The 26,320-nt window shown below is 46.6% G+C and overlaps 2 protein-coding genes across 3 annotated transcripts; both read left to right on the top strand.

Annotated features, from left to right (window-relative positions):
• Positions 1-5,755: 5,755 nt before the first annotated feature.
• On the top strand, positions 5,756-8,758 carry NMB (neuromedin B). 2 transcript variants are annotated; one of them, XM_057724199.1, is made up of 3 exons: positions 5,756-5,955; positions 6,587-6,759; positions 8,488-8,758. In XM_057724199.1, exons 1-3 carry the CDS (start codon positions 5,799-5,801, stop codon positions 8,521-8,523), a joined length of 366 nt encoding a protein of 121 aa, XP_057580182.1. In that variant the 5' UTR covers positions 5,756-5,798; the 3' UTR covers positions 8,524-8,758. The 2 variants fall into 2 exon arrangements, with proteins under 2 accessions (XP_057580182.1, XP_057580181.1); XM_057724198.1 differs by having other exon boundaries at positions 5,776-5,955; positions 8,493-8,758.
• An 863-nt stretch (positions 8,759-9,621) lies between these two features.
• WDR73 (WD repeat domain 73) lies at positions 9,622-22,958 on the top strand. The gene is made up of 8 exons (XM_057723702.1): positions 9,622-9,701; positions 10,236-10,303; positions 10,613-10,701; positions 12,318-12,406; positions 13,035-13,099; positions 19,611-19,775; positions 20,128-20,487; positions 21,575-22,958. The coding sequence occupies exons 1-8, from the start codon at positions 9,661-9,663 to the stop codon at positions 21,808-21,810; spliced, it is 1,113 nt and encodes a 370-aa protein (XP_057579685.1). The 5' UTR covers positions 9,622-9,660; the 3' UTR covers positions 21,811-22,958.
• Positions 22,959-26,320: the final 3,362 nt, after the last annotated feature.

Here is a 26,320-nt window from a genome sequence, read left to right as displayed (position 1 = left end):
CATCAGGAATTGTAGCTGGCTGAATGGATTATCCACTTTCCTCAAGATGCTCCTTAGCTGGGATGGCCTATCCAGGCTGTTTTCTGGCCAGGTATATCTTTGTAACTATCCTCCCTTACTATAGCTGTAAGTAATACCAGAGAAGTTTCAGAAATAAAACAACAAATATGACCCTTCGCACGTAATTTTGGTGAGTCTGGATGTAGAAAGAATTCTCTGTAACCAAGAAGTGTTAGGAACTAGAATATGCAGGGGTTATCAAAAAAAATAGGACATTGTCTTCCAAATCATGTAGCATTCCAGGCCCTCAGGGTTTTCCCAGTGTCAGCTCTCAGCTGACCCCAGGTTCTCATCTCCTTGACGTTGGTCTCACTATACAGACATCCAGTCTTTACTTATGCTGGGTCGCCCTGCCTGGCGTGCCTGCTCACTTCTCTGCTTGCTAAAAGCTTTCTCATTTGGGAGACATTTATTGAGCATCTACTCTGTGCCAGATTTTGGGCCAGGTCCCTCCTCTGCCAGGAGCTCAGTGCCTTAATAGGGGCAATGTGTAAACAAATCTTTCCACAAAGGACCATAAGTGCAACGTTAGAGATGCACAGGCAGTTCAAAAGAGGGGTGTTTTTTTATTCTCGACTAAGCTTTCAAGTATATAGTGTTTCCTTCTCAGTGCTGCCTTTTCGGTACTTTGTTCATTGCCCTCAGAGTGGTTTGTCTTATGTGTGTTCTGCTCCCTGACTAGTTCCTTGAAAGCATTAAGACAGGGCCAGCCTCTTATTCATCCTTGTGTATCCCCTAGTCCCTATCACAGTGCTTTGTACATTTTAGATTTAATTATACCGTGCGTTGTCCCAAAAAGTGGCTCATAAAGATATATCCAGTACTGTGTGATAAGATATAAAACAACTGAAGAATTTGGGGTTGAAATAAGCATGGGAGGAGGAAAGGATAAAATCAGAGGTGACGTTAGTACCTACAACACACATCAAAAGATTCTGTTTTCTCCTGGAGGAGATCCATAGCATTGGTTCTCAACTCCTTAGGGGCTAGTGTGAACAGGGAAATAATCATTTCTATGCTTCATGGAATGGTATAAAATGGAAATTTTTAAAAACTTGTTATGATACCCAAAGATCAAGAAATTTCTCTTCTGGGACCTCACTGCAAGGACACTGTGTGAATTTATGCAATAATCTCTATATTAATTAGCCTAATGATTTTCATAGAGCTGTTCCTTAAGTACAGGTGTGGTTTGACTACTCCTGCAGAAAGCCACCTCACAAAAGATCAGCTACCCACCTAATCAGCCAGGAACCTTCAATTAGTTTTTCCATAGAACAGTGTTCCTTAATCTTTAAAAACTTCCGGTCTTTTTTAAAAAACAAATTTCATACCTCTTCTGCATTCTGATAAACCTCCCCTCAGGTCTATTATATCCAGCCTTTTATCCTTACCAGCCAAGAATATTTTATCTTGCTTTGTCTTAAGTTTGTATTATAAAAACAATAGTTACTCATGTCTCATATACAGTTATATTCTATATGACTTTCAAATTATAGATCCTTATTCTACTAATCTCAGGAGTTTCTGGAATGCCACCTACTCTCCATCGGGAATCATTTCTGTAGAACCCTTACTTTAATTGGCTTGTTTATTTAGATTGCTAAGCTGGATCCCAGCTTCAATTCACGGAGTCTAGTTAAAATAATTTGTACTCAGGACTTAGGTCAGGCAAGTAAGTAAATCAGCTAGCATGAAGCTTTGATCAAAGTTGTCAGCCTGACAACATATTTAAGCAAGAAAAGAGAGAATGCTATATAGAACACATTTCTTGAAATTGGTCAGAAGTTGAGGAGGATGTGCTAGCATTTTAGTTTATCAAACAATTCAAGATGTAATAGGCATTTTGCCAAGGCATTTTGTTGACTGTTGTGTAGACACCATAGTCTTAGCTGCTATCCAGGGAACCTTTTTCCCTGTAATGGGAAAAAGCAGATTTAAAGCAGGCTTTGCTTTTCCTAGGATCCAGCTAATGATACTGAGTACTTAGAATTTTCCAGTGCTCTGCTAAATGCTTTTGAACAGATTTTATTTTATTTTTTTCTCCTTTAGTCCTCAAAATAAACTCCATTTCTCTCTCCAAAGAGAGAAACTAGAAGTTAAGAGATTTGCCCAGGATCTTCTGGTCCATGGATGGCAGAGCCAGAAGTCTGTTGCTTTTATCATGTCACAATGCTGGGTGTCATAACCTGGTTCTTCTACCTTTATAAAAATCTAATAAGACTCTTTTATTTGGAATAAATCCCACAATTGCAAGGCCCTTGAGTATTCTTCTTTAGAAGCCCTAGGTTGTGCTTCCATGGATTTGTTCAGATTAGTAAATCTAGAAATAGGGAGATTCTCAGGCAGATTTCCAAGCATTTAAATCTCTTTAGAGTTTAAAGAGTATTTATTTCAGTTACTGAAATGCCCCCTGAAGTACCTGACTATTATACCCAAATAATCTTATGAATGCTGGGCCTGGGGCTTCTCACTTGGTTACATTTTCATAACTTCCATGAGCATCTGTGCCATTTAGCTGAGCAGCAGCCACTTAGCTTTCTTAGCCGCTGTTGGCATCATCATCACTTTCTCATTAGATGTAGCATCTCTTTTTTTTTTTCAATATTGCCTTAAAATTTTTTTTTGTATTTTGGCATTTTCAGTTTCTGAAATAGTTCCTTATTTATGGTTAATGTTCTGATATTCTGGCTAGTTCCTAGGTGTTCCCGCTGACTTTACAAAATTGTATCAAATATCCCTGATTCTTTTCTTCCTCTCGTAAAGATTTTACTCTTCTCCTGATTCTGCAGCCCCTTCCCCTTTCTGAAACTAAAGAGCAGGACCTCAGATATCCCAGGATATTTCTCTTTCTCTCCGCAACCCATACAGATGGGATCTGTGCTCAGAGGTTTGCCAGGAGAGTGATTTTACATCATCCTATTCTGAGCAGCTCTGTGTTTGTCGTCCTTCCTTTTTCTCTAGGCTTATTTATGTCTAACTTAAATTTCTGCTTTTTGTTTTCTCTTTTGTCCTCTGTACCTTTCATGTGTTTGAAGTCCACATTTTGGTTTTCTCCATTTGTTTAGTTTCTCTGCAACTAACTTGCTTTTACTTGAGTTAACGCATCTATTAAATGGGCATAATACTAGTCTCTACTACATCAAAATAGTATTGGAGATCAAAGGAGCATGCATGTAAGTTGTTGTTTTGGAAAACAATAACAAAAAAGTTTCAGCTGTGAAAAGATGTGATTTGTAATTGATTCCAATTTAATGAAATATAGCAAACAATAATATATGTCCTTTATTTCAAGCAATTTTTTATTAAAAACGTGATGCAGTTTAAATGTTTTGTTGGTATTGGTTCTAAGAGGATTTGCTGTGTATCTTTCAGCCCTTAATCATCTTTTGGGTTGTCCTTTGAATCTTCTCTACATTGTCTGTGAATGTCCTTGAATGTTGTAGAAACCTCAGAACGTCAAGAGTGAGCTCTGAAGAGCTTCCCCATGCACGTCCATATGATTCACTGTCAGTCTTCCTGGTGGGAGAGAGGACTTGGGGGACAGGCAGTCTGCAGTTGAGGTCCTCATTCTAAACTCAGCCCAGCACTCCCTAAGGGATCCGACTTGGAAGTGCTGTCTTGGCCGAGCCCCCCTCTCTGCTGTGCCTAATGCTTCACATTCCTGGGACAGCGTTTTACAGTTGGCTGTGGAGCTGCCGCCCTGCTTCTTTCTCGGAGGCCCCTTTTTTTTCCTGTGCTAGGCTGACAGATAAAATGATCCCGGGGCATTTGGGGTCATTCTCACAGCTGTGGTTGGAGCTGCAAATGCAGGCTATGTCAGAGGAGGCTTGCTTAAGTATAAATGAATCTGTCAGAACAGAACCAAGGTCCCAGGATCACCTGCGGAAGACAGGTGACACTGTCAATCAGTGCCTGCTCCCTCTCCCCCTTAAGAAATCTAAACCAACTTGATGCTTAAATGGGATGGTAAAATTGGAGTGGGTGTGGTTTAGGGAAAGCAGCATCTGTCCCTGATGACTCTGGAGGCCTGATAGAGTGGTCTGAACAGGCCTGAAGTCTGATTCCAGTGGGACGTCTGGGCAAGTGACTCAACCTCTGAGCCTGTTTCCAGCTGTAAAATGAGGAGAGTTAAATCTACCAAATAAGATTCCTTCATGCATTTAAGTGAGGTAGCACTCAATACCACTTCCTAATTTCTATGACCAAGGACCAGAGAAGATAGGATGGGTGTGTGATTGATGCAGAGGAAAGGGAGGGGGTCGAAAAGGGAATGATTATCATGGGAAGGTGATAAGAGCTATATCTGTACACCATGGCTAAGCAGTGAGGAGAATACAGAGAGGTGTAAATGCCAGGGTGGGAGACCGAGAAGCAAGGAGACTGGGGAAAAAGCCTGGGCCGGAAATGGAGTGTCCTTGTCCTGTGTGTCATACTTTCTGGGAGCTCAGCATGACAACCAGCTTCTCATACATGCTTCCGCTTTTAAGATGGTGATCCATAGAGCTAGCAGACCTTGCTGAGCTAGATGTGGCAAGAGTATTAATAGTAAGTTCCATTTTTGAGCCAGACCGGGGAGTAGGTTCTGTTGCAGCCACGCTGCAATGTTTCTGAGAAGAGTCCAGAGCCCAGGGATTAGTCGGTAACCTGCTCCTCCGTCATTCACTCCTTTTATACTCTGTCTCTCCAGTGAGATGGTAAAGTCCTAGCACAGTGCTCTGAACATTGGTATTTAGTAAATATTTAAGCAAAAATAAATGTATTATTCTGGAGCACAGTGTCTTCTGTTCATTGTGTTGCCACTGACCTAAAAGTTCTTTCCAAGACAAATCTGTGCAGCTCCTTGAGAGGAGGAGAGTGCTGACTTTGAGAGGGAGTCCTATAGGACTGTTGCTTCCTGCCACAAAAGAATTGGGCTAAAAAAATTAAAATTATTAAAAATAGGGCAGTGTGGTTATTCACATTTTACAGTTCAAGAAGGTGAAATCGAAGAGGTCACACAGCTTGTATATGGACTCCTGGTCCAATGCTCTTTTCACTCCCCTGATCCAAAGATCTGCCTCCTGGCCAACTAATAAGTCAGGCTTTCCCCAGCTAGGCGCCCGTTTTGGGGGGCAGGGGTGAGGAGGACTCCGCCATCCATCATTCTGCACTCCCATCCCTAGCACTTGCTGTGATTTCCACATTACCTGGTGAGTGCTGGCTGTGAGAGGGCAGAGAGCTGGGTGAACCCTGTCAGATTCCCCAGGAGGGAGGGGCCGACTGGCATTTTATGGAGCTCCTCTGGTGCCTGGCACTTTGCTGGGGACTGTAACGTCTGTGTTACACAGGAGGCGGCGTCCTCGCCCCCTTTCCTAGCCTTAGAGGCTCAGAGGTGAGGAACTGCTCCTCGTTGGGAGCGGCGAGGGAGGGCCGGGGGAGCCGGCTTTGCCCAGGTCCTCAGCTTGAAGGTGATGGGCTTGGACCCGAATGACCTGAGGCAGCGGTGCCCACGTGGGAGCAGAAGTGCAGCCGTCCGGGCTGCGGAGGGGCGCCTGACCGCGACCCCGCCCAAGGGCTGGCGCGGACTTGAGGGTCGGGAGAGGGCGGGGCAGGGGCGGCAGCGAGCGCGCGGGGGGCGGGCTCCCCGGGGCAGGCGCCGCCCCCAGGGGCGCGGGTTTAAAAGGAGGGAAGGCACGCGTCAGCCACTGGAGCCGCGGCCAAGCGCCCCTGAACAGAGGCGCGGCCGGGACCCAGCCATGACCCTGCGGGCGCGGGCCGCTCCGCTGCTCGGAGGCCTCCTGCTCTTCGCTCTGCTCGCCGCCGGCGCCGCCCCCCTCAGCTGGGATATCCCGGAGCCCCGCAGCCGGGCCAGCAAGATCCGAGTGCACCCGCGGGGCAACCTCTGGGCCACCGGTAAGTCTTCGGGGTTCAGGGAAGCGCCTCCCACCCTGCTGACCCCATTTTCTTTCTCTGGCCTCTCCTCAGCCAAGGGCACTAGTATCCTAGCTAATGTGGACCCTGGAACTCATCTAATTTAACAGATGGGGAACGCGAGACGCAGACCCAGTGACTTGGTTAAATCATTCACTCAACCAGTTTAAAGCAGAGCTGGGGCTGGATCCTAGATCTACCTGCCAGCCCGTGCCCCTTCTCTAGACAAGACTCTACTGAATCTTCTAACCTCTGGTGTGTCTTCTCTCTGCACCTCCACCTTGCAGACACCTCTTATTCTCCACTTCCTTCTCTGCCATTTCCCATCCCTCTTCTAAGCAGACAGTACAACTGGCAGAGTTTCTTCCTGGCCCTGGGCATCCTGCCTTCCTTCCAGCTGTGGCATCCCCTCCACCCCCTCCACCTGTTCAGGAAAAGCTGAGGTACAGGCTTTGCCACCACCCGGGGTCTTTGCAGCTCCTGGTGACCAGGAGGAGGAAAGCTGTGTATCTTCCTGCCATGAGAACTGAAAAGTGAGAGAGATGGGGAACTTTCCCACTGGGATAGGATCCTTGCTCCCTGACTTCCTTGTGCCTTGGCACCTCCTTTCTAGGTCACTTCATGGGCAAGAAGAGCCTGGAGCCCCCCAGCTCACCCCTACTGGTGACAGCTCCCCACATCTCCCTGAGGGACCAGAGACGGCAGCTGAGTCATGATTTGCTCTGGATCCTCCTGCAAAAGAAAGCTCTGGGCATGAGCCTTAGCGGCCCAGCACCCCACACCCAGGTGAGCCAGGCCCCCACTGCAGGCCCAGGACAGGCTCAGCCAGGGCTGACCCTGGGTCCAGCCTTGGGCTTAGGGTGTGAGTGCCCAGCCAGGGTGTGGCCCAAGGAAGCCAGGGATTCCAGGCTCTCCCTGTGATCCAGAACTCAGAGGGAGAAGATGCCAAAGAAAGAAAGCTGACCTTCTCAGCAAACCCCGTGGAACAAAAAGTAGGGGAAGACGGTCCCCTCACCCATTGTCCAGTCTAAAGTCACAGCCTGGGGTGGTCCAGCTTCTTCCAGCTTGACCTTCCCCTCCTCCACCCCCCAGTTTACACAGACTTGCCTCACCCCAGCTGTCCACCTTTGTTGTGACCTGAATGTGCTTGCTGAGACCCTGAGGCCCAGAGAAGGGATGAAAAGAGTTAGCAGCCAAGACAGAGTCTAGACCTTGTTCACCTTGACCAGTGCTCTTCCCAGTCTCTCATCTGTCTCAGTGACCAATGGCAGGGTTTCTCAACCCCAGCACTCTTGATATTCTGGGCTGGACAGTTCTATGTTGTGGGGGCTGTCCTGGGCATTGTAGGAAGTTTAGCAGCATCCCTGGTCTCTATCCACTAGAGTATCCTCCCTCTCCCCTCACAATTATGACAACCAAAAATGCCTCCAGACATTGCCAGAGGTCGTCTGGTGCTGGGACAGGGGAGGGAGCTGAAATCATCCTTGGTTGTAAACCACTGAGCAGTGGGGTTCAAGGCCCCAGAAGTTGTGGCCAAGCCAGCCTTCGTCTCCAGCCTGATAGAGGGGCAGCTCCTCCATTCTCTGCTCCTGGTGCTGTCCCCATCGCACACCACCTTCCCTGGTACTTTGTTGCTATGTGAAGAAGACAGTGTGCTATGGTAGAATGTGGGCTGTGGTGACAGCATGCTGGGCTCATACTTTAGCTACTTAGTAGCTGTGTGACCTTAGAAATGTCATTTAACCTCTCTAAGCCTCATCTTCCTCATCCATAAAATGGGAATAATAGTGCCCCTCTCCCCTTAAATGAGGCCGCTTATGTCACATGCTGAGCGTGGTGCCCAATGCACAGGAAGTGCTTAGTAAACAGGAGCAGTTGCCAGTGTGTGAGCTCCCTGGCAGCACTGGTGGCTGACCTAACTGTGTGTCCCCCCCTGTGCCTAGCATATAGTGTGTGCATTTGGAAAGAACGGAGGGGCATTCCCTAGAGAAGGTTCATCCCCAGCCCCATGGGGAACTAAGATCCCACATGCTGCGTGGTGCAACCAAAAAAAAAAAAAAAGAAAAGAACCACCAGCCCCTGGAGACCTCAGATGTAAGGGCCAGGTGCTCAGGCTGGCTGTGTCTGAAGGAAGACGATGTCCCCTCTGGGGCCATTGGTCTTGAAGGCCTAAAACATGAAGACCAACTAGAGAATCTCAGAGGAAGCAGTACCTAACTCTAGGGGGTAGGACTTCAGAAGTGAGGTCTTGGGCAGAGCTGGAGGTTGGAGAGTACCAGGCATGGTACTTGGACTTTACTTCTATGGTCTCCTTTGACTGTCATGACCACTCTGTGAGGCTGAGGGTGTTATTCTGAGAAAACCACTACCCTGACCCCTCCCAGGCCCTTCAGGGAGAAAAGTACTGGGGGTCCTGCCCTTGCCTACCTCTGCAGATGCTAGCACTTAGGAATGGCAGGATGCCCCTATCATTTGCCCCTCTGCCCAGGCCAATTCCTCTGTGTTCCCCTTCAGTACAGGAGGCTGCTGGTGCAAATGCTGCAGAAGTGATGCCATTAATCAGGAAGACACGACGGCATGGCTTAGACTGTGCCCACCCAGGGAAGGTGCTGAATGGGACCCTGGTGGCCCCATCTGGATGTAAATCATGGGCTCACATCTCTGTTACTCCGTTACTGTGATTTCTGGTTGAGTTGCCAGGAATATCACCAGTGCAGATGCAAATGATGTCCCTGCTGTATTTCTCGCTTCCCTGTTGAAGTTGTGAATAAAACCCTGCTCTTTACATAGACTGTCTGGTCCTCTCCTTCTACCCATGTTGGAGGGAATGGGAGGGAAAGATGACTGGAAGACCCGGTGTTCAGTGAGATGGGGCTGGCCCCAAAGAGCCCAGAACACTCCATGGCACCAGCCCAGCACTGACTCTGGACTCCTACTCATGCACTCATTCAGGAAGCAGGTACTCAACGCCTGCTGTGCGCCAGGTTCTGTCAGGCGCTTTTCAACCCTCGCCTCTGCCACCTACCGGCAGAGGCAAGTCTCTCCCGTTTCCTACCTGTAAAAGGGGAACTGCCTACACGTCACGGTAGGACTTTGCTTACCTGATTTCATCCTCACGCCGAGCTTTGAGGAGAATGCCCAGCGCATACAAAGGAGAGAGATGAGCTGGGATCCACACCCCGAGGTCCCCTTACTCTCTTCTCTGGCCTTGTGGGATTTCCAGTTAGCAAATAAAAATACAGGACACCCAGTCATATTCCGAATTTCAGATAAACAATGAATAATATTTTCGTATAAGATATCCTGAAATTTGCATGGACATACTTAAACAAAAAAAATTATTCGTATACCTAAAATTCGAATTTAACCGGGCGCCCTGGATTTTATCTGGCCTTTTCCTCTGATCTGCAAATACCCGCTCATAAAACGAGCGTGTATTTGGTCCCTCAGGCCCCGCCTGGAACTGACATCCCGGGAGTCCCTGACTTTACGTCATTTTTCCGGGAAAGCTTATCCTAAGAATCCCGGACCTAGCCCGGCAAGGCTACCGCGGGTGTGAGGAGGCGCCAGGGCACCTTTAGGCCCCGCCCCCGGGCCAGAGCAGGCCGCGCCCACTCCTCGCGAGAGGGCCGCGCCTGCCCACGAAGGTTCAGAGGCGGAAGTGGGGTACCGGAAGCGACAGTTGCCATGGACCCCTCCGAGGACTGGCTGGTGGAATCCTTGCGCTTGTAAATCGTGTGGGCCCGCGACGTGGAATCCGGGCCCGGAGCTGGCCGGGGGGCTGGACGGGCGCGGGGTGGAGCACGCAGGCAGTGCTGGTGTGGGGCGGGACCTATAGGGAGGACTCCGTCTGGGACTCGCTCCTGCATCTGGGAAATGACACCTTCCTGTGTGTGCAAGTTGTGTGAAGTACTAGGAGGAGCATTGCTTGTGGGGGGGATAATATTATAATAATATGTGACCATTTCTTTTGCGTTAGCCTCTGAGTTAAACCTTAAAGATTATCTCATTGATTCCTCACATCAACCTTGGGAAGACTGAGTACTGTGGGAGTTCCATTTTACAGATGAGGACGAGGCTCAGGGAACTGTGACTGGGCTGGTCCCAGTCACACAGGGGCTAAAATCTGTAACAAGACTCGATCCCAGTTCTGCCTGATTCCAAAGCCTGGGCCCCCAACTACCGAACCATGCTAACATCTCAGGTTCTTCAACAGCCATAAAGTGCCATGCATCGTGTGACATTGTCTCCTTATCATGCAGGTACCAGGATTTCCATGCTTTCGACCTCTCCGGAGCCACTCGAGTCCTTGAATGGATTGGTGACAAAGGTGATATGACCTGTCTGGCCCTGAAGGACCACTCCTCAAGCCGGGACTCAGGAGCTCAGCCCAGTGGGACCCAAGCACTATTCTGGGACCTTGAGGGCCTCTTGGTCACTTGTAGCAATTTCATGCCCCCATCAGCATTATATTTCTCTTATTAAGATCTAGGTCTCTTCCATCCCCCAATACAAGGCTGCATACCAATGGCAAAGGAGTTCATCTTTGCTTTCGAAGATTTGGCAGAGTGTCTAGACCCAGCCATGATCCAGAATCTTTCTAGCAGTTTGTCACAGCCTGTTCTGCTTCTTTTTCCAGGAATCTTGGTCGCTGGCTATGAAAGCCTGAAAAAAAATGAGATTCTTCATCTGATACTGCCTCTCAGACTTTCTGTAAAAGAAAACCAGGTAACTTGAAATATATATGCTGAGTATATGTGTCTACTTCTACTCATTTGTTAAACCTTTATGGAGCTCCTGTTGTCTATTAAACATTATTCTGCATACCAGAAAGAGAGAAACTATAAGCACCGGGCCTGCCCTTGTAGTCTAATAAAGGGAGGCAAATGTGTACAGAGGTAAGTGCTACAGAAAGTCCTGTGATTTACAGAGGGCTCCTAGAGCAAGAAGTCAATTATACTTTATCAAAAATAGATTTAGGGGGACTCCGCTGGTGGTCCTGTTGTTAGGACTCCAAGCTTTCACTGCATGGGGCCCAGGTTTGATCCCTGGTTGGGGAACCAAGATCCCTTAAACCGTGCAGCCTGGCCAAAAAAAAAAAAAAAGATTTAGGGAGCCATTAGAGTATGGAGGGTGGTTGAAAGCTTAGAATAATTAAGGTCACCTAGGATGAATGTGTAGTGTATAGAGAATAAGAAGAGAAGATGGCTAAAGACAGACCTCAGGGAGTACATTTAAGGAATGGGTAGAGAAACATGAACCCACAAAGAATATTGAGAAAGAATAGTCTTTGAAGCAGGAGGACTCTCAGAAAAGGCCAGTGATCCAGAGGCCAAGAGAAAAGAATGTGTCATGAAGAAAAGAGTTGATAGCTGCCTAATGTTACTGTAAAATCACTCAGACTGTATGAAAACAGTTGATTGAACTTGGTGTACCCCCCAAAAAATAATAAATAAATAAATAAAATAAAATAAAATAAAAAATCACTCAGACTCATCGGCTAGATCAGTCCAGCCTTTATTGCCCTCGAGTAAATTACCTTCCTAGTGTTCCTGATCCGCCTCATACCTACCCCTCAAGCTTGCGCCAGGAGCTTACCAAAAGTGAGCTTCTATGAGAGACCTGATTTACCTCCCACCTCACCCCTGGCTTTCCCTCTTTTCTCTTGTGGCCACCTCCTCTTCCCCTGCCTCTGGTTCCTTACGTGAAGATAGTGGTCTAGTGGCCAAGAGCATGGACTTCGGTTAGACAGACTTGGGTTCAGATGTATAACATAACCCCTGTGTGACCTTAGAAAAGTTGCTTAAGTTCCCTGTGCCTTAGCTTTGTCATTTTAGAATAGGGATAATTCTACCACGTCACAGGGTGGTTGTAAGAAGTCAGCATGATAAAGTAAGCACTGAACAGGGTGGCTGACACAGTGAACCCTGGATAATTGGCAGTTGTATTTTTATTGCTGGAAGAACCCACCTACCTTCCATTGGGAGGTGTAGGGAGGAATGGGGCTGTGTTAGTTGGCTGATACAGTCCAGCTCTCTCTGACAAGCTGTGAAGCCTCTGTGACTCCTCTAAGAAGGCTTGGAATATAACACTTGTGCTGTGGTGGAAGATTAGAGGAAAGGTTTTGGATGTGCGGGAAAGAAAGGAAGCTGTCTATGTAGGCAGCTGAGACCAACATTTACAAGTAACAGCACCCTGAGGCCCTGCCCGGAGAAGCATCGTCACCACCTGAGGGCTTCTGTGGCTTCCTGCCAGGCCGGGATATGGCCCCTTACCTGGAGCTTGTCTGATATGTTCCTGTGGAGAGCAGCCCCTAGCTCATTGGCCACCCCTTTGTATTTTAGGGCTTGTTCCCTGAAAGAGATTTCAAGGTACGCCATGGAGGATTTTCAGACAGGTCTGTCTTTGATTTGAAGCACGTGCCAGACACCAGGTATGATCAGCTCTGTGACCGGGACCTTCCATTCAGAATGGAGTGGCTGGAAATGTCAGGGGTATCCTGCCTCTTTATCCGCACCCCTCCCTCTGCCCCCTCGGCACAGGGGCACATGGGTGCTCGTGGGCACACACAGACTGGAATACAGAGGAACCAGGGCTGGATGGCTTCATGGTCCCTCACAGACCTTTTGACTACTGCAACCCACAGATCGCTGGCGTTGCTCCAGGGAATAGATACAGAGTAGAAGGGATGCTCTTAGGTTTTCAGAAAGCTGATGGTGGGTAGCTGGGGCTAATGGCTCAGTTGGCAGAGGCTAGAGCCTCTGGGTGAGGGTTCTGTGTTCAGGCTCCCTGCTGGGTCCTCCAGCACATGTCATGCCACGTGGAAGCCAGGGCTCAGTCCCACAACTCTCCGTGAGCTGTGGGGCTGTCCGTAAAGGGGAGTGAGCCTGCTCCTCATCTGTTAAATGAGGGCGACTAGTCTGGATGACCCCTCCCTGCAGTTGGCTCTCCTGATACGGGGAGTGGAGGAATCCCAAGATGACTGGGCTGGAGAGGGAGAGGCTGAGGGGTATGTCCTATCTCCACCATCTGGGCTGAGATTTCCTATCCATCCTGAATAGGTTGCTGGTGACCAGTGGCCTTCCCGGTGGTTACCTGCAGGTGTGGCAAGTCTCAGACGACAGTGGTGAGTGGCTTTGACTTGGTGGGGATGGGGGTTATAGGAAGGCCTGTTACTCCCACACCCCCAATCCCTAATCTGAGCCAGTTAAGAAGTAGACTCAGAGCCAGGTGGGAATTAAAATGCACTATCTATTGGGACTTCCCCTGTGGTCCAGTGATTAAGACTCCGTGCTTCCACTACAGGGCGCACGGGTTCAATCCCTGGTCAGGGAGCTAAGATCCCGCATGCCTTGGCCAAAAAATTTGTTTGAAAAATGCAGTATCTACTTTAATGCAGCAAAGATGAGTTAGCAGCCACAGCAGTGCACACAAGCCCCAAATCGAGCTGCCTATGGCTTGCTTCAGGAATTGAGTTTCCCAGCCCAGTCGGAGGCAGGGCACCTGGTAAGCCGCGGGCCTCTCCACGCCTCCCGGCCAGGGGCAGAGCGAGGGCAGCAGGGAGGTCCCCTCTTGTGACAGGCATGCTGCCCTAAGGGAGGGAAAACCGTGAGTGAGCACGAGACCAGGCTGACCAGTCTCCCACTCAGAGACATCACTCTGCTCCCCAACAGCGGAACAGGAAAGGCAGGAAAGGCTCAGGAAGTCTTAGTCGTGTGCCTCTGGGAGTCGGGGGAGTTCCCTCATAGCATTGCCTCCAGAGGCGGGTTTGCAGTTCCCCTGTCAGGCAGGCACCGGAGCCTGCGGCCCCGATGCAGCCCCTTCCATCCTTCCTTGGGTTAGAGCAGTGCTGGCCCGCGCGGAAGCAGGCATCAGAGGCACAGGCAGCCGCTCTTGGAACTGCCCCTGGGCTTGTGTGGTCCTCTGCCTGCAGTTCCCACACTGCCTCACTTGATCGCTTCCCAGAAACCGGCGGCAGCTGTTGTCTTCTCCCCAGGCTTCACTGCTGCAAGAAGGCAGTTCTGGTCCTCATTTGGTTTTCGAGGTCACTGACCCTGTGGGCTTTCCTTTGTTGTTTCTTCCTTGTCGTTTGTCTTAGACTGTAGCTTCCAGGTATCTTTGTATACTTATTTGTAATTATGATTGTTTATTTTTTCATAATTGAAATTCACCCATTTTAAGTATACAGGTCAGTGATTTTTTTAGTAAATTTAACAAGTTGTGCAACCAACGCTGTGAATCGATTTTAGAACATTTTCATGACCCCAATAAGGTCTATCATGCCAATTACTATTAATCTCCATGCCCACACACTGCCCCAGGCGACCACTAATCTGCTTTCTGTCTCTATAATAGATTTGCCTTTTCTGGATATCTCATATCAACGGAACCATACAATAGGTGGGGTTTTGTATCTGGCTTCTTTCACTGAGCCTAATACTTTTGAGGTCCACCATGTTGTACAGTGTCATAATGTGTATCAACAGTTTGTTCCTTTTTGTGGCTGAACAGTATTCCAACATGTGGAGGTACGACGTTTGTCTGTCCATCCACCAGTTGAAGGGTGTTATTTTTGGTTATTAGGAATAATGCTGCTAAGAACGTTCGCGCACAAGTCTCTCTGTGGACTTATGTCTTCATTTCTCTTGGACAGACAATAGGAATGAAATTGCTGGATCATGTGATAAACTTATGTTTGATTTTTTAAGAAACTCCCAAACTTTTCCAAAATGGCTTCATTATTTACATTCCCACCAGCAGTGTATGAGGGTTCCTATTTCTCCATGTCCTCACCAACATGTGTTACTCTCTGTCTTTTTTATTAAAGCTATCCTAATGGATATGAAATTGTATGTCGTGGCTTTCATTTGCAATTTCTTAGTGACTAATAATGTTGGGCATCTTTTTATGTGCTTATTAGCCATTCATATGTTTTCTTTGGTAAAATGCCTATTCAAATCTTCATGAGGGTGTTTTGTTACTTTTTTTTCTCCTAGTAGGCTGAGGTAACATGCTCTCACAGGCCCCTTGATATTCCAGTTTCACTGTACATTTTAATAGATACTTATTCAGATTAATCAGCAATCTGTATTGTGTAGCAGTAATGGTAATGGGTGCATATTATATTCCAGTCACTGTTAGTCACTTTCCATGTGTGATCTCATTAAATTCTCAGAGAACTAACTCTGTCCCAGAGAGATTAACTTGTTCAAAGTCACAAAGGTGGTAGCAGAACCAAGACTTAATACAGCTAGTCTGACTGCAGAGTCTGCTTATAACCATGCCTGATGGTAACGATAGTTAGATAATGATAATTGATCTCAGTATAGTATGTAAGGGCTCTGAAAAAAAGGTTAGGACATTTGCTGACTGGCATTGTGGTCTGTGCCACCTTTTTGCTTAGATCTAGTTCCTGGAGGTAAGATCTGCTTATGAAAGGGCACGTCATCATCATCATCATCATCATATTGTAATGTAATAATAATAATAATAATGTAAGGTAGCCGTAGCTAACATATCATCATTCAATCAATATTCATTGTGTGCTTCCAATGTGTCAAGCATTGGGCAAAGTTCTGGGGATATAACAGCAAACACACACGTAGATGTTCCTTGCTTTCTTGGTGCTTACATTTTGTTAAATATTTTGCCCACTTTTTGATTGGCTATTTTGTCCTTATTGAGTTGTGAGGGTTCTTTGTACATTCTAGATACATGTTATTTATCAGATATATGTTTTGCTAATATTTTCTCCCAGTCTTTTACTTTTTTTTTTAAACTTTTTATTTTTTTATTTTTTACAATAAACTGCATATATTTAGAGTATACAATTTGGTATCCCAATCTCCCAATTCATTCCCCCCCAACCCTCCCTGCTTTCCCCACTTGGTGTCCATATGTTTGTTCTCTACATCTGGGTCTCTATTTCTGCCTTGCAAACTGGTTGATCTGCACCATTTTTCTATAGTCCACATATATGTGTTAATGTACAATATTTGTTTTTCTCTTTCTGACTCACTTCACTCTGTATGACAGTCTCTAGGTCCATCCATGTCTCTAAAAATGTCCCCGTTTCATTGCTTTTTACAGCTGAGTAATATTCCATTGTATGTATGTACCACATCTTCTTTATCCATTCATCTGTTGATGGACATTTAGGTTGCTTCCGTGTCCTGGCTATTGCAAATAGTGCTGCCATGAACATTGGAGTGCATGTGTCTTTTTGAATTACGGTGTTCTCTGGGTATATGCCCAGCAGTGGGATTGCTGGGTCATATGGTAGTTCTATTTTTAGTTTTGCAAGGAACCTCCATACTGTTCTCCATAGTGGCCGTATCAATTTACATTCCCACCAACAGTGCAAGAGCGTTCCCTTTTCTCCACACCCTCTCCAGCATTTACTGTTTGTAGATTTTCTGATGATGCCCATTCTAACCGGTGTGAGGTGATACCTCACTGTAGTTTTGATTTGCATTTCTCTAATAATTAGTGATGTGGAGCAGCTTTTCATGTGCCTCTTGGCCATCCGTATGTCTTCTTTGGAGAAATGCCTATTTAGGTCTTCTGCCCATTTCTTGATTGGGCTGTTTGTTTTTTTGATATTGAGCCGGATAAACTGTTTATATATTTTGGAGATTAATCCTTTGTCTGTGGATTCATTTGCAAATATTTTTTCTCATTCTGAGGGTTGTCTATTTGTCTTGCTTATAGTTTCCTTTGAAGTTTCATTAGGTCCCACTTATTTATTTTTGTTTTTATTTCCATTATTCTAGGGGCCAGTCTTTCTTTTCGTTTTCTTAATAGTGTCCTTTGAAGCATAAAATTTTAAAATTTCCCTTAGGAACTGTGCTTTTGGTATCATATTAAGAAATCTTAATCCATAGATTTTCCAAAGTGTTTTTTTTTTCCTTTCCAAAAGTTTGTTTTAGCTTCAACATTTAAGTCTATGATCTCTTTAGAATTAACTTTTATGTATGGTATGAGGGGTCTAAGTTCATCTTTTTGCATGTGAGTGTCTGGTTGTCCCAGCACCATTAGTCAAAAAGCCTGACCTTTTTCCACTGACTTGCCTTGCTGCCCTTGGTGAAAATCAGTCGACTGTGAATGTAAGGGTTTATTTCTGGACTCTCTGTTCTGTTCCAGTGATCTCTATATCTGTCCTTATGCCAGTAACGTATAGTTATTTTTCATCTTTCCCTAAAAATAGGCTGTGTGGGGCAGCAATGGTTTAAAGATGAGGGGGCACCTTGGAGCTACCTTTTGTCCTGACAGTGCCTAGGGTACCAGCTGCCAGTTAGAACCTGTAGCCCCAGGCCCAGGGGGGGCTAGGCCCAAGGAGGCTTGCTCTGACACTCATATGAGAGTAAGAAATCTTATATTATCTTCCCCTGAATATTAGTGCAGAATATTCCAGAATCTGGGGAAGGCTGGCCAGCTGTTTTCCTAGATGCCTTAAAAGCATAGCATTATCTTGGTAAATTTTCCAAGATTCAGGTTTTGACCCGCTTCGGTCTCAGAAGCCTGATCTTGTCAGCACACCCAGAACAAATCTAATCTGTTTATAGGGGCAGGTACATTCACCAGACTCACCCTGTGTAAACCAGCTTTATTAGTTTATAATGAAAAAAATAAATATCGCTAAAAGTGGAATATTCCAGATCTTTACTCTTTTCCTGTAAAAGACCTAACCTAATCAAAGCTGCATGATAAACATAATCTTAACTAGAGGAATCAGCTCCAGGGCTTCCGGACGGTGTTTTCCTAAGCGAAGGCGCGGCTCCACAGGCCTAGGTGCTGTCCAAGCCCCTGAGGGCGGGCCTGCGGCCTCTCCTCTCAGCTCTGGGGCTGAGGAATCCACTGCGAGTGTCTGTAGATGAAGACGTACCTAACAGTCTCAGCTGAATGCCTCCCGCGGCCTTCACTTTGAAGTTAAACCTTCAGTCTGAGGTGGCTCTCTCTGCCCTGGACAGGCCCCCGCGTTTTCTTTGCCTTTGTGGCCGAACAGCCCCCTCTCGTGGCCACCACTCTCCCCTCGACGTGGTAATGCACTCGCTCGGTGTTGCAGGTCTGGAGCCGTTCTGACTCCTCAAGGAGTGTGCCTGCTGCTGCTGGTTTAATCTTCAGACACAGCCTTCTTTCTTTTGTTGCCCTGTTCTTGGAGACGCCTCGCTGTATCTTTGATTTTGGAGTAGTTTTTCTTTTTGTTTGACTGATTTGGTAAAGGTGGTGTGGATCTCCTCGAGGGGGCATTTTACCACTGACGAGAGAGGGGACGAGGAGGGACCTGCATTTCTTTCCTACAGAGCACAACTCTTCAGTCGGGAGCGCTGAAGCCTTTGTTTCCACTGCATCTTTGAAATAGGTCTTCGAAGACTTTCCCATGGCCTCCTCCTTCCCCACCGTCAGGGGACAAATCACATCTGAGAACCACCCCTGGCGCAGAGCAGCAGGTCCTGGGGAATCTGTTCCAGGCTCCTCAGAGTCTGTGGAAAGGGAAGAGGGAGCCGCTAAAGTGGGGTCCGGGAGAGTCAGGCAAGCTGTGCTGCTCTGGTTTGAATCACAGTGTCATTGGCACTCGCCAGAGACACACCAGGCCTGAGGCTCAGCTGTTGTGTCTGCTCCAGTGTCCCTCTGCAGCTCCTGGGGTAAAGCAATTATGTCCAGCAAGTATGGATGAAGTGCGCTGAGAGTCCCTGGCCTGGGAAGCAGGACTCAAAGGGCCTTTGCATCCTAGCCCAGCCCGGCCGTGCCCTCTGCGATTCCTTGCATGTGAACCATCTCCAGGCAGCTGAGTGCCATGTGCTCGCTTGATAAGCCGTGTTAGTGTTCCTTCTCTCATCCCGCCCTTCCTCAGCCTGACTCTTACCTATCCGCTAGAATTTAAAAATACACAGATCTCCATTGTCTTTAGAGACTGAGGAAACCAAACAATGAGCCCCCTCTTGGAGCAAGAAAATATAAAATGGAAAATATGTGTCTCCCTTTAAGTAGTTTGTACAGCAAACTACTTGTTCTGAACTGTGTTATAAACAGAGAATGCAGAGATGGAAACCTGTCTGCTGTCCGCGCAGACTGAGGTGAACAAAGCTAAAATTTGATTTACCCTGAGGTTGAGAGTGTCTTTTTAACATTCAGTGTACAAAAGACATGGACTTTCTTGCCCTGTTTATGTTTGAAGACAAAGACATCTGTGTTGTAACCTTGACCTGTTAGGATTCAGCCAATTGCTTGAGGTCATGGGACATGTTTTTGAAGAAATAACATTATTTCATGAACTCTGTTCCTGTTATTTTCACTTAAGGTGTAAACGGCACCATCAGAGTGTTCTTTCCTTTTCTCTTCCTTTATTTGTTCTCTGCAAAACTATAAAAAGCCAGAACTGCTTTGGAGGTTTTGAGAGGCTGCTGAGATTCATTATCTCCCATTTGTGAAACAGTTCATAAGACAAATTATAAAGAAGTTATAGTGCTTCTGACAGTTTCCAAAAAGTAAACACAATGCAGAGTGATTATGTCTCCACCTCCTCTCTCGCCAACCGTGAGCTCCCTTTCTCCCCGACCTTCTGGCTGGCCCTCACCATGAATGTTTCAAACCTGCATTAACATTCTGGACTTTAGCCTCTTCCACTTTCCCCCCAGATGTCATTAAAGCTGTCAGCACCATTGATGTGCACGAGAATGAGGGGCATCTCTGGCCCAGAGTGGCCATCTTCTCGGCGGCGGCGCCCAGAGTCCTCCACGGGGTGAGGCTCAGCAGCCTGAAGGTGGTGGATCTGGAATCACAGAAGACCACGTACAGCTCAGGTACCACAGCCCATTGCTGGCTTCTCCAGCCAACATCTGCGTCCCAGCCCCACTCAGCCACGTTGGAAACTGAATTCAACCTTGTGTGCCAGCTGCTGGGGAAACAAGATGAATGAGAGGCAAGGCCTGGCCTCAAGGGGCTCCTGTTATGGGGTTGGGAGAGGCAGTCCCGAGACCAGCACCCAGCCAGCCGAGCAGACCGTGTGAGATGAGTGGGCGGGGGGACGTGGTTCACTCTGCCAGGGGCTGGTGGGGAGCTTTCCAGAGGAAGGGACTTGTGACTGGCCAGCACCACCAAACTGCTGGACCCATCTGACTGCAGCCACTTTTCTCCTCTCGCCCCGTCTTCCAGGTATCAGTGATGGCGAGTTGCTGAGTAGCCTGCAAGTCCTGGACGCAGACACCTTTGCCTTCTGCTGTACCTCAGGCCGCCTAGGGCTTGTCGACACCCGCCAGAAGTGGGCCCCGTCAGAGAACCTCAGCCCCTGCCCTGGGTCTGCTGGAGGGAGGTGGTGTGCAGAAGCTGGGGGCCGGGGCCCTGGGCCCAGCATTGCCAGCCTTGGCTCAGACGGGCAGCTCTGTCTTCTTGACCCCCGGGATCTCTGCCAGCCTGTGAGCTCAGTCCAGTGCCCAGTGTCCATGCCTAGTCCTGACCCAGAGCTGCTGCGAGTGACTTGGGCTCCAGGCCTGGACAACTGCTTGGCCATTTCAGGTACTGCTGAGAGGATTTTGTGTCTGTCACTTGATCTCTCTCCCGGAGACTCTGGGGTGCTCAGGAAGGAGCCCATAGCCCCATAATAAATCTGGGCCCAGAAGTTAAAGCTGCTCACAGAAAAGCTCCAGATTAGCGATCCAGGTTCTTCAGTGGTGGCCCTTGCCCATCCTAGCTACCAAACTTCCACACATTGGTAGCAGGCCTTTCCTGTCCCAGCAGGAGTTCAGTTCTCAGGTAGGTCAAGAGGCCTGCAGTTGTTAAAACACTAGGACAGCCATGGGCTGTGCTGGAGAAAGGGGACAGGATCTCAGGGGTGCTGCTCAGCTTACTCGCTTTTAGAATGACAGCAATCCAGCTAGGTCAGCAGCTCCCGGGTCTGGCCTGGCAGTATATAAATGAATGAGGGTGTGTAATGACGTATCTGAAAGCTGATGGAAGGATCCTCTGAGCGGGGGAGAGGTTGAAAGAATAGTTGAGAGAACAGGAGGTAATGGCAGGATTCAGAAAGAGCAGACAGGCTTGGGTAGTTCTCTCTAAAGGCTTCTCTTTCCCCATCAAGTAGGAGACAGGGCCATCTGCTAAGAGGGACTCACATGTGGAGGGAGTAGAACTGGAGGCAAGTGGAAGAGGTTTGAAAAGTCTCTAAAGCCTCCATTTCTTGGGGGAAATAATAGCACCTACTTCATACAGTGATGAGGGTTAGAAGAGAGAATGCAGGATTCGCCTGGGCCCGGCACGTGCTAGATGGACAGCAGACGTGCGGCGCTATATGCCCCGTGGAGTCATCAGCCGCGGACATTGATGGTAGATGTTACATGTCCTCCAGTTGGCCTTTAATTTTTTTTATTTATTTATTTTGGCTGCACTGCGCGGTTTGTGGGATCTTAGTTCCCTGACCACAGATTGAACCCACACCTCAGCAGTGAAAGCACAGAGTCCTGACTGCTGGACCGCCAGGGAAGCCCCTCAGTTGGTCTTTAAGCATCTTGTTGCTCTTTGATGCCTCATCCTCTAGCCTGTTCGGGTTCCATAGAGCATTCAGAGATTCAGTGTCAGTGCTCTCTCTTTTCTTGTTCTTCCTCAGGTTTCAATGGGACGGTCCAGGTCTACGATGTCACGTCTTGGGATGGCATGGGGTGCCAAGTAGAACCTGTCTTCACGCACAGAGGTCACATCTTCCTAGACGGCAGTGGGGTGGACACTGCTCCACTGGTCACCACCCACACCTGGCACCCCTACAAACCGAGGACTTTGTTATCCGCAGCAAGTGATGCCTCTCTGCACGTATGGGACTGGGTGGACCTCCGTGCTTCCCGATGACACCAGCATCTTTCTACCCAGGCCCTGGAAGCTGCTGTATAGCAAGGACACTGATTCAGGATTCAAGTGACCACAGGGCCCTGTTACCAGCTGAGTGGCTATGGGCAAGTTAACCAGCCTCTCAGTCCCAGTTTCTTTATTTGTAAAATGCGACTGGTAATAACTACCTGGCAGGGCTGTTGGGAAAGTTAGAAGTAACATATTTAAAAATAACTGGTAAAGGGACTTCCCTGGTGATGCAGTGGTTAGGACTTCATGCTCCCAATGCAGGGGGCCTGGGTTTGATCCCTGGCCAGAGAACTAGATCCCACATGCATGCTGCAACTAAGGAGCCCACCTGCTGCAGCTAAGACCCAGCGCAACCACATAAATAATAAAAAATAAATAAATAAGTGGTAGGATGCATGGTGCAATCAATATTTGGTACCTACTGTTAGATCTGGGAGCCCCGTTTCCCCCGAGTGTAGAATGGCAGAATTTTACCCCTGTCTGTATTCACAATATCATGGAATCTGAAGAGCCAACGAGTGTAAACAGGTTTTGTGAACTTTCTTACAGAACTGAAAATGTATGGTAATGAATAAACACGAAAAAGGTCAGCCCCAGTAGCAATGAAGGAAATAGCAATTAAAACAAGATTATGCCATTTTTGCCTACTAAATTGCTAAATTTTAAAACCTTTTTGCTTTGAGCAACTGGTAGGAGTTACATAGTACACAATTCAGAAGGTGCAAAGGAGCACAGCTTGGTTCTTTACCCCAGGTGTACGAGGTACCGTTATTCAGTTGAATCATAATTTATATATCCAGACTCCTGTTAAGTGGCAATTAAGGGCTTCCTAGGTGGCGCAGTGGTTAAGAATCTGCCTGCCAATGCAGAGGTCACAGGTTCGATCCCAGCTCCAGGAAGATCCCACATGCCGCGGAGCAACTAAGCCCGTGTGCCAAAAAAATAAAAAAAAAATAAAATAAAATATGCAAATACAACCTCTTTAAAAAAAAAAAAAAAAAAGTTTACATATTAAAAAAAAAAAAAAAAAAGTGGCAATTAAAATTTTCTAATCTTCCGTAATTACAAGTAGTGTGTACAACTTTTGTATCCATGAACAATATGTAGAATACGATTCTAAAAATAAAACTGCGAAGGAAGAGGATGTGCGCATTTTTAGGTTTTATAAATACTGTCACAGTGCCCTCCGGAGAGGTTGTGCCGCTTTGTGATGGCAACAGTAATGGTCAGTCTGTTTCTCTTACCTCACCAGCAGTCTCCGTAGTGGTTTTTTGACCTTTGCCAGCATGATACTGAAAAATGATTATTTATTCTTTTAATCCCCATTTCTCTTGTGTGTGAAGTTGAGACTTTATATACTTAAAAGTTTGGGGGCAGCTGTTTTTAAACCGTGGTAACAGCCAGGGTGGGGAGCTAGGCATTCTCCTCAGTATCACCTGCAGCTGGGCGTTTAGGCAGAGGCTGGCCACCCTCCTCTCGGGCAGGTCTCACTGGAACTCGGCCTTCGCCAGGGAGATGCTTTCCCACTCCTGCCCCCCGGGGGAGTAAGCCCGAGGGGGGTTTACTTTCTTTTTGATGGCCTGTAGCAGATATGAAAGTGTCACTGCATCCGGGCTGCATAGAATTCCTCACTGTCAACATTTGTTAAAGGATTTTCAACAACGTTGTCGTTGAAATTATTTGATTACTTGGGCTCTGATTATTTGGGCTCTGAGTTTTTTAATAGCTTTATTGAGATATAATACACATACCATACAATTCACCCATTTAAAATGTACAATGTAATGGGTTTTGGTATATTACTGTATTAGTTTTTAAAGATTGTGGTAAAATATAAGTGTACATCTTTAAGTGTACAACTCAGTGGCATTAATTACACTCACGATGTTGCATGACCAGCACCACTATTTATTTCTAAAACTTTTCATCATCCCAGACAAATTGTGACCATTATGGGCTCTGGTTTTTTGGCTTTTGTTTGGGCCTACTTGGTGTGTTTGTCAGCTTAGCTCCCGTAACAAAATGCCACAGACTGGGGTATTAAACAACAGAGATTTATTTCTCACAGTTCTGGAGGATGGGAAGTCCAATATCAAGGTGCTGGCTAGGTGGGTTTCGTTCTGAGGCCTCTCCTCTTGGCTTGTAGGTGGCCACCGTCTTGCTGTGTGTTCACATGACCTCTTCTCTGTGCTCCTGCAGAGGAAGCTCTGGTCTGTGTTCCTCTTCTTGTAAGGACACCAGTCCTTTCAGATTAGAGCCTCACCCTTAGGATTTCACTTAACCTTAATTACCTCTTAAAAACTCTATCTCCAAATACAGTCACCTTGGGGGTTATGGGAGTAGGAGGGGGTATAATTTAGCCCATAGCATTTAGGAATTTTTTTTTAATAAATTTATTTATTTTATTTATTTATTGGCTGCATTGGGTCTTCATTGCTGCACACGGGCGTTCTCCAGCTGCTGCGAGCGGGGGCTACTCTTCACTGTGGTGCGCAGGCTTCTCACTGTAGTGGCTTCTCTTGTGGAGCACGGGCCCTAGGTGCGTGGGCTTCAATAGTTGCGGCACATGGGCTCAGTAGTTGTGGCTCACGGGCTCTAGAGCACAGGCTCAATAGTTGTGGTGCATGGGCTTAGTTACTCCGTGGCATGTGGAATCTTCCCAGGGCAGGGCTCGAACCAGTGTCCCCTGCATTGGCAGGCAGATTTTTTACCACTGCGCCACCTAGGAAGTCCAGGAATTATTTTGAATTAAGAAAAACCTAACAAATTTTCCAATGAAATGAATTTTTTATTACTTAATTTAACAATGAATTTAACAAATGTATTGAATGAACATTGCATTCTGGAGAAGTTAATTTAAAAATTTCAGTTTCAAGATGTGATCATTCTTACCATTTTCTGGAGTCTCCTTTCTAATCCTTTTCTTCCCCTCCATCCCCCCATGAGAGCAGATCCTATAGCTCTCTTCCCAACTCTGTTCCATGAAGTCATTGATAGTTTGAAATTGGCCATGAGGGAAGTGTTTACACCACAGAAATTGGCAAATATAGGTATCCTCCACTTTTCAAAAGTTTCCTTCATGCCACTTTACTTTTATGAAAGACCTACATTAGTACTTGTTTTTGCTAACCAAAAGAAATTCATTTACAGAAAAAGGTAATTGCTTCTTTGCTGTGTGCCATTCTGGCTTACTAAAACTTTCACAGGAATGGTCTCCTTTCACATAGAGGAGGAAATCTATACTACAAATCAGGGATTTTTTTTTTTTTCAAGAGAGCTGGATTACCAGCATACTGCTGGCTAAGCTATATTATTTCACCAAGTAAAAGAAATGCATAATTTAGAAAATAGTAGAATTGATACATGAATTCAAAAGCTGATTTTCTGAAAAATACTGATAAAACCTATATCAGTCAGTCATGGTCCAGCCAGGAAGACTGAACCCACACCAGGTAATCCAGTAGAACAAATTTCATTATGTGGTATCTGAAAGAGAATGTAAGGGAAGGTGAGGCCCTAAAAGAGGTGGTGGGTGTGGTGACCAGAGCCCAGGAGTGGGCCCTCCCAGTGGGAACTCCCAGTAATCTTGTCTGGCTGGGGCTGTGGCGCAGGGCTGCCATGCAGGACCTAAGACTGCAGAGGAAATGGCTGAAGACTGCAGGAAGTACAGAGAAAGAAGTCCCCGGGCTTCTCTCCTTCCACCCGCCAGCATCCTGCCTGTGCCATGGACCAAACCTGGCAGGAGCTCGTCAGCAAGGGAGCCTGGGAAATGCAGCGAGCAGGGGACAGACCCGGGATGGATCTGAGGACAAATAAACAAATGACTGGCACCACAGCCAAACCTCCTCAACTTAAGCAAGAAAAAGGGAAAAAAAGGAATAAAGAAAATAGAACAAGGATGTCACAACAGATCTAGAGAACAAGAATTATAAGAGAGTATAGTGTGCACGATGACGTTAGTTTGAAAACCTCATGATACAGTTAATTTTCTTGAAAATATATGTACATTGATTTTTATAAACTTTTTTAACAGGAAATGTGAATAATCCAATAAGAAAGAAAAAACTGTTCAAGGAGTGATACCAAAAAGGATGTTGGGGGAGGGACAACTTCGTAAATACTTTTTCAAACTTTTGAAGGATAGAAAATTTCCATGCTATAGAGACTCATATAAAAAAATCTAAAAACTTGTTTTATGAATGTACTATAATCCTAATAACAAAACTTGGCCAAGAAACTGCGTGTGCTCAAACACGTACACAGCCTTTCAAGCTCAGGTATTCACACTAGACAGTGGCCTCAACATTATACTCCACACCAGGCCTTTTATAATTGGTATTTTATTTTATTTTTTATTTTTTTTAATTTTTCATATGCTCAAAAATACTTACTAACCCTATGTTTATCCACTAGATATTGGTAATATGAGGAAAAAGCACAGACAACATCACTGCCCTCATGCAGCTTACATTCTAGTGAGGAATATAGAAGATAAACAGTT

This window comes from Hippopotamus amphibius, chromosome 2 (assembly GCF_030028045.1).
Source record: "Hippopotamus amphibius kiboko isolate mHipAmp2 chromosome 2, mHipAmp2.hap2, whole genome shotgun sequence".
NCBI classification, from domain to species: Eukaryota; Metazoa; Chordata; class Mammalia; order Artiodactyla; family Hippopotamidae; genus Hippopotamus; species Hippopotamus amphibius.
This window is presented reverse-complemented; position numbering and strand designations above follow the sequence as displayed.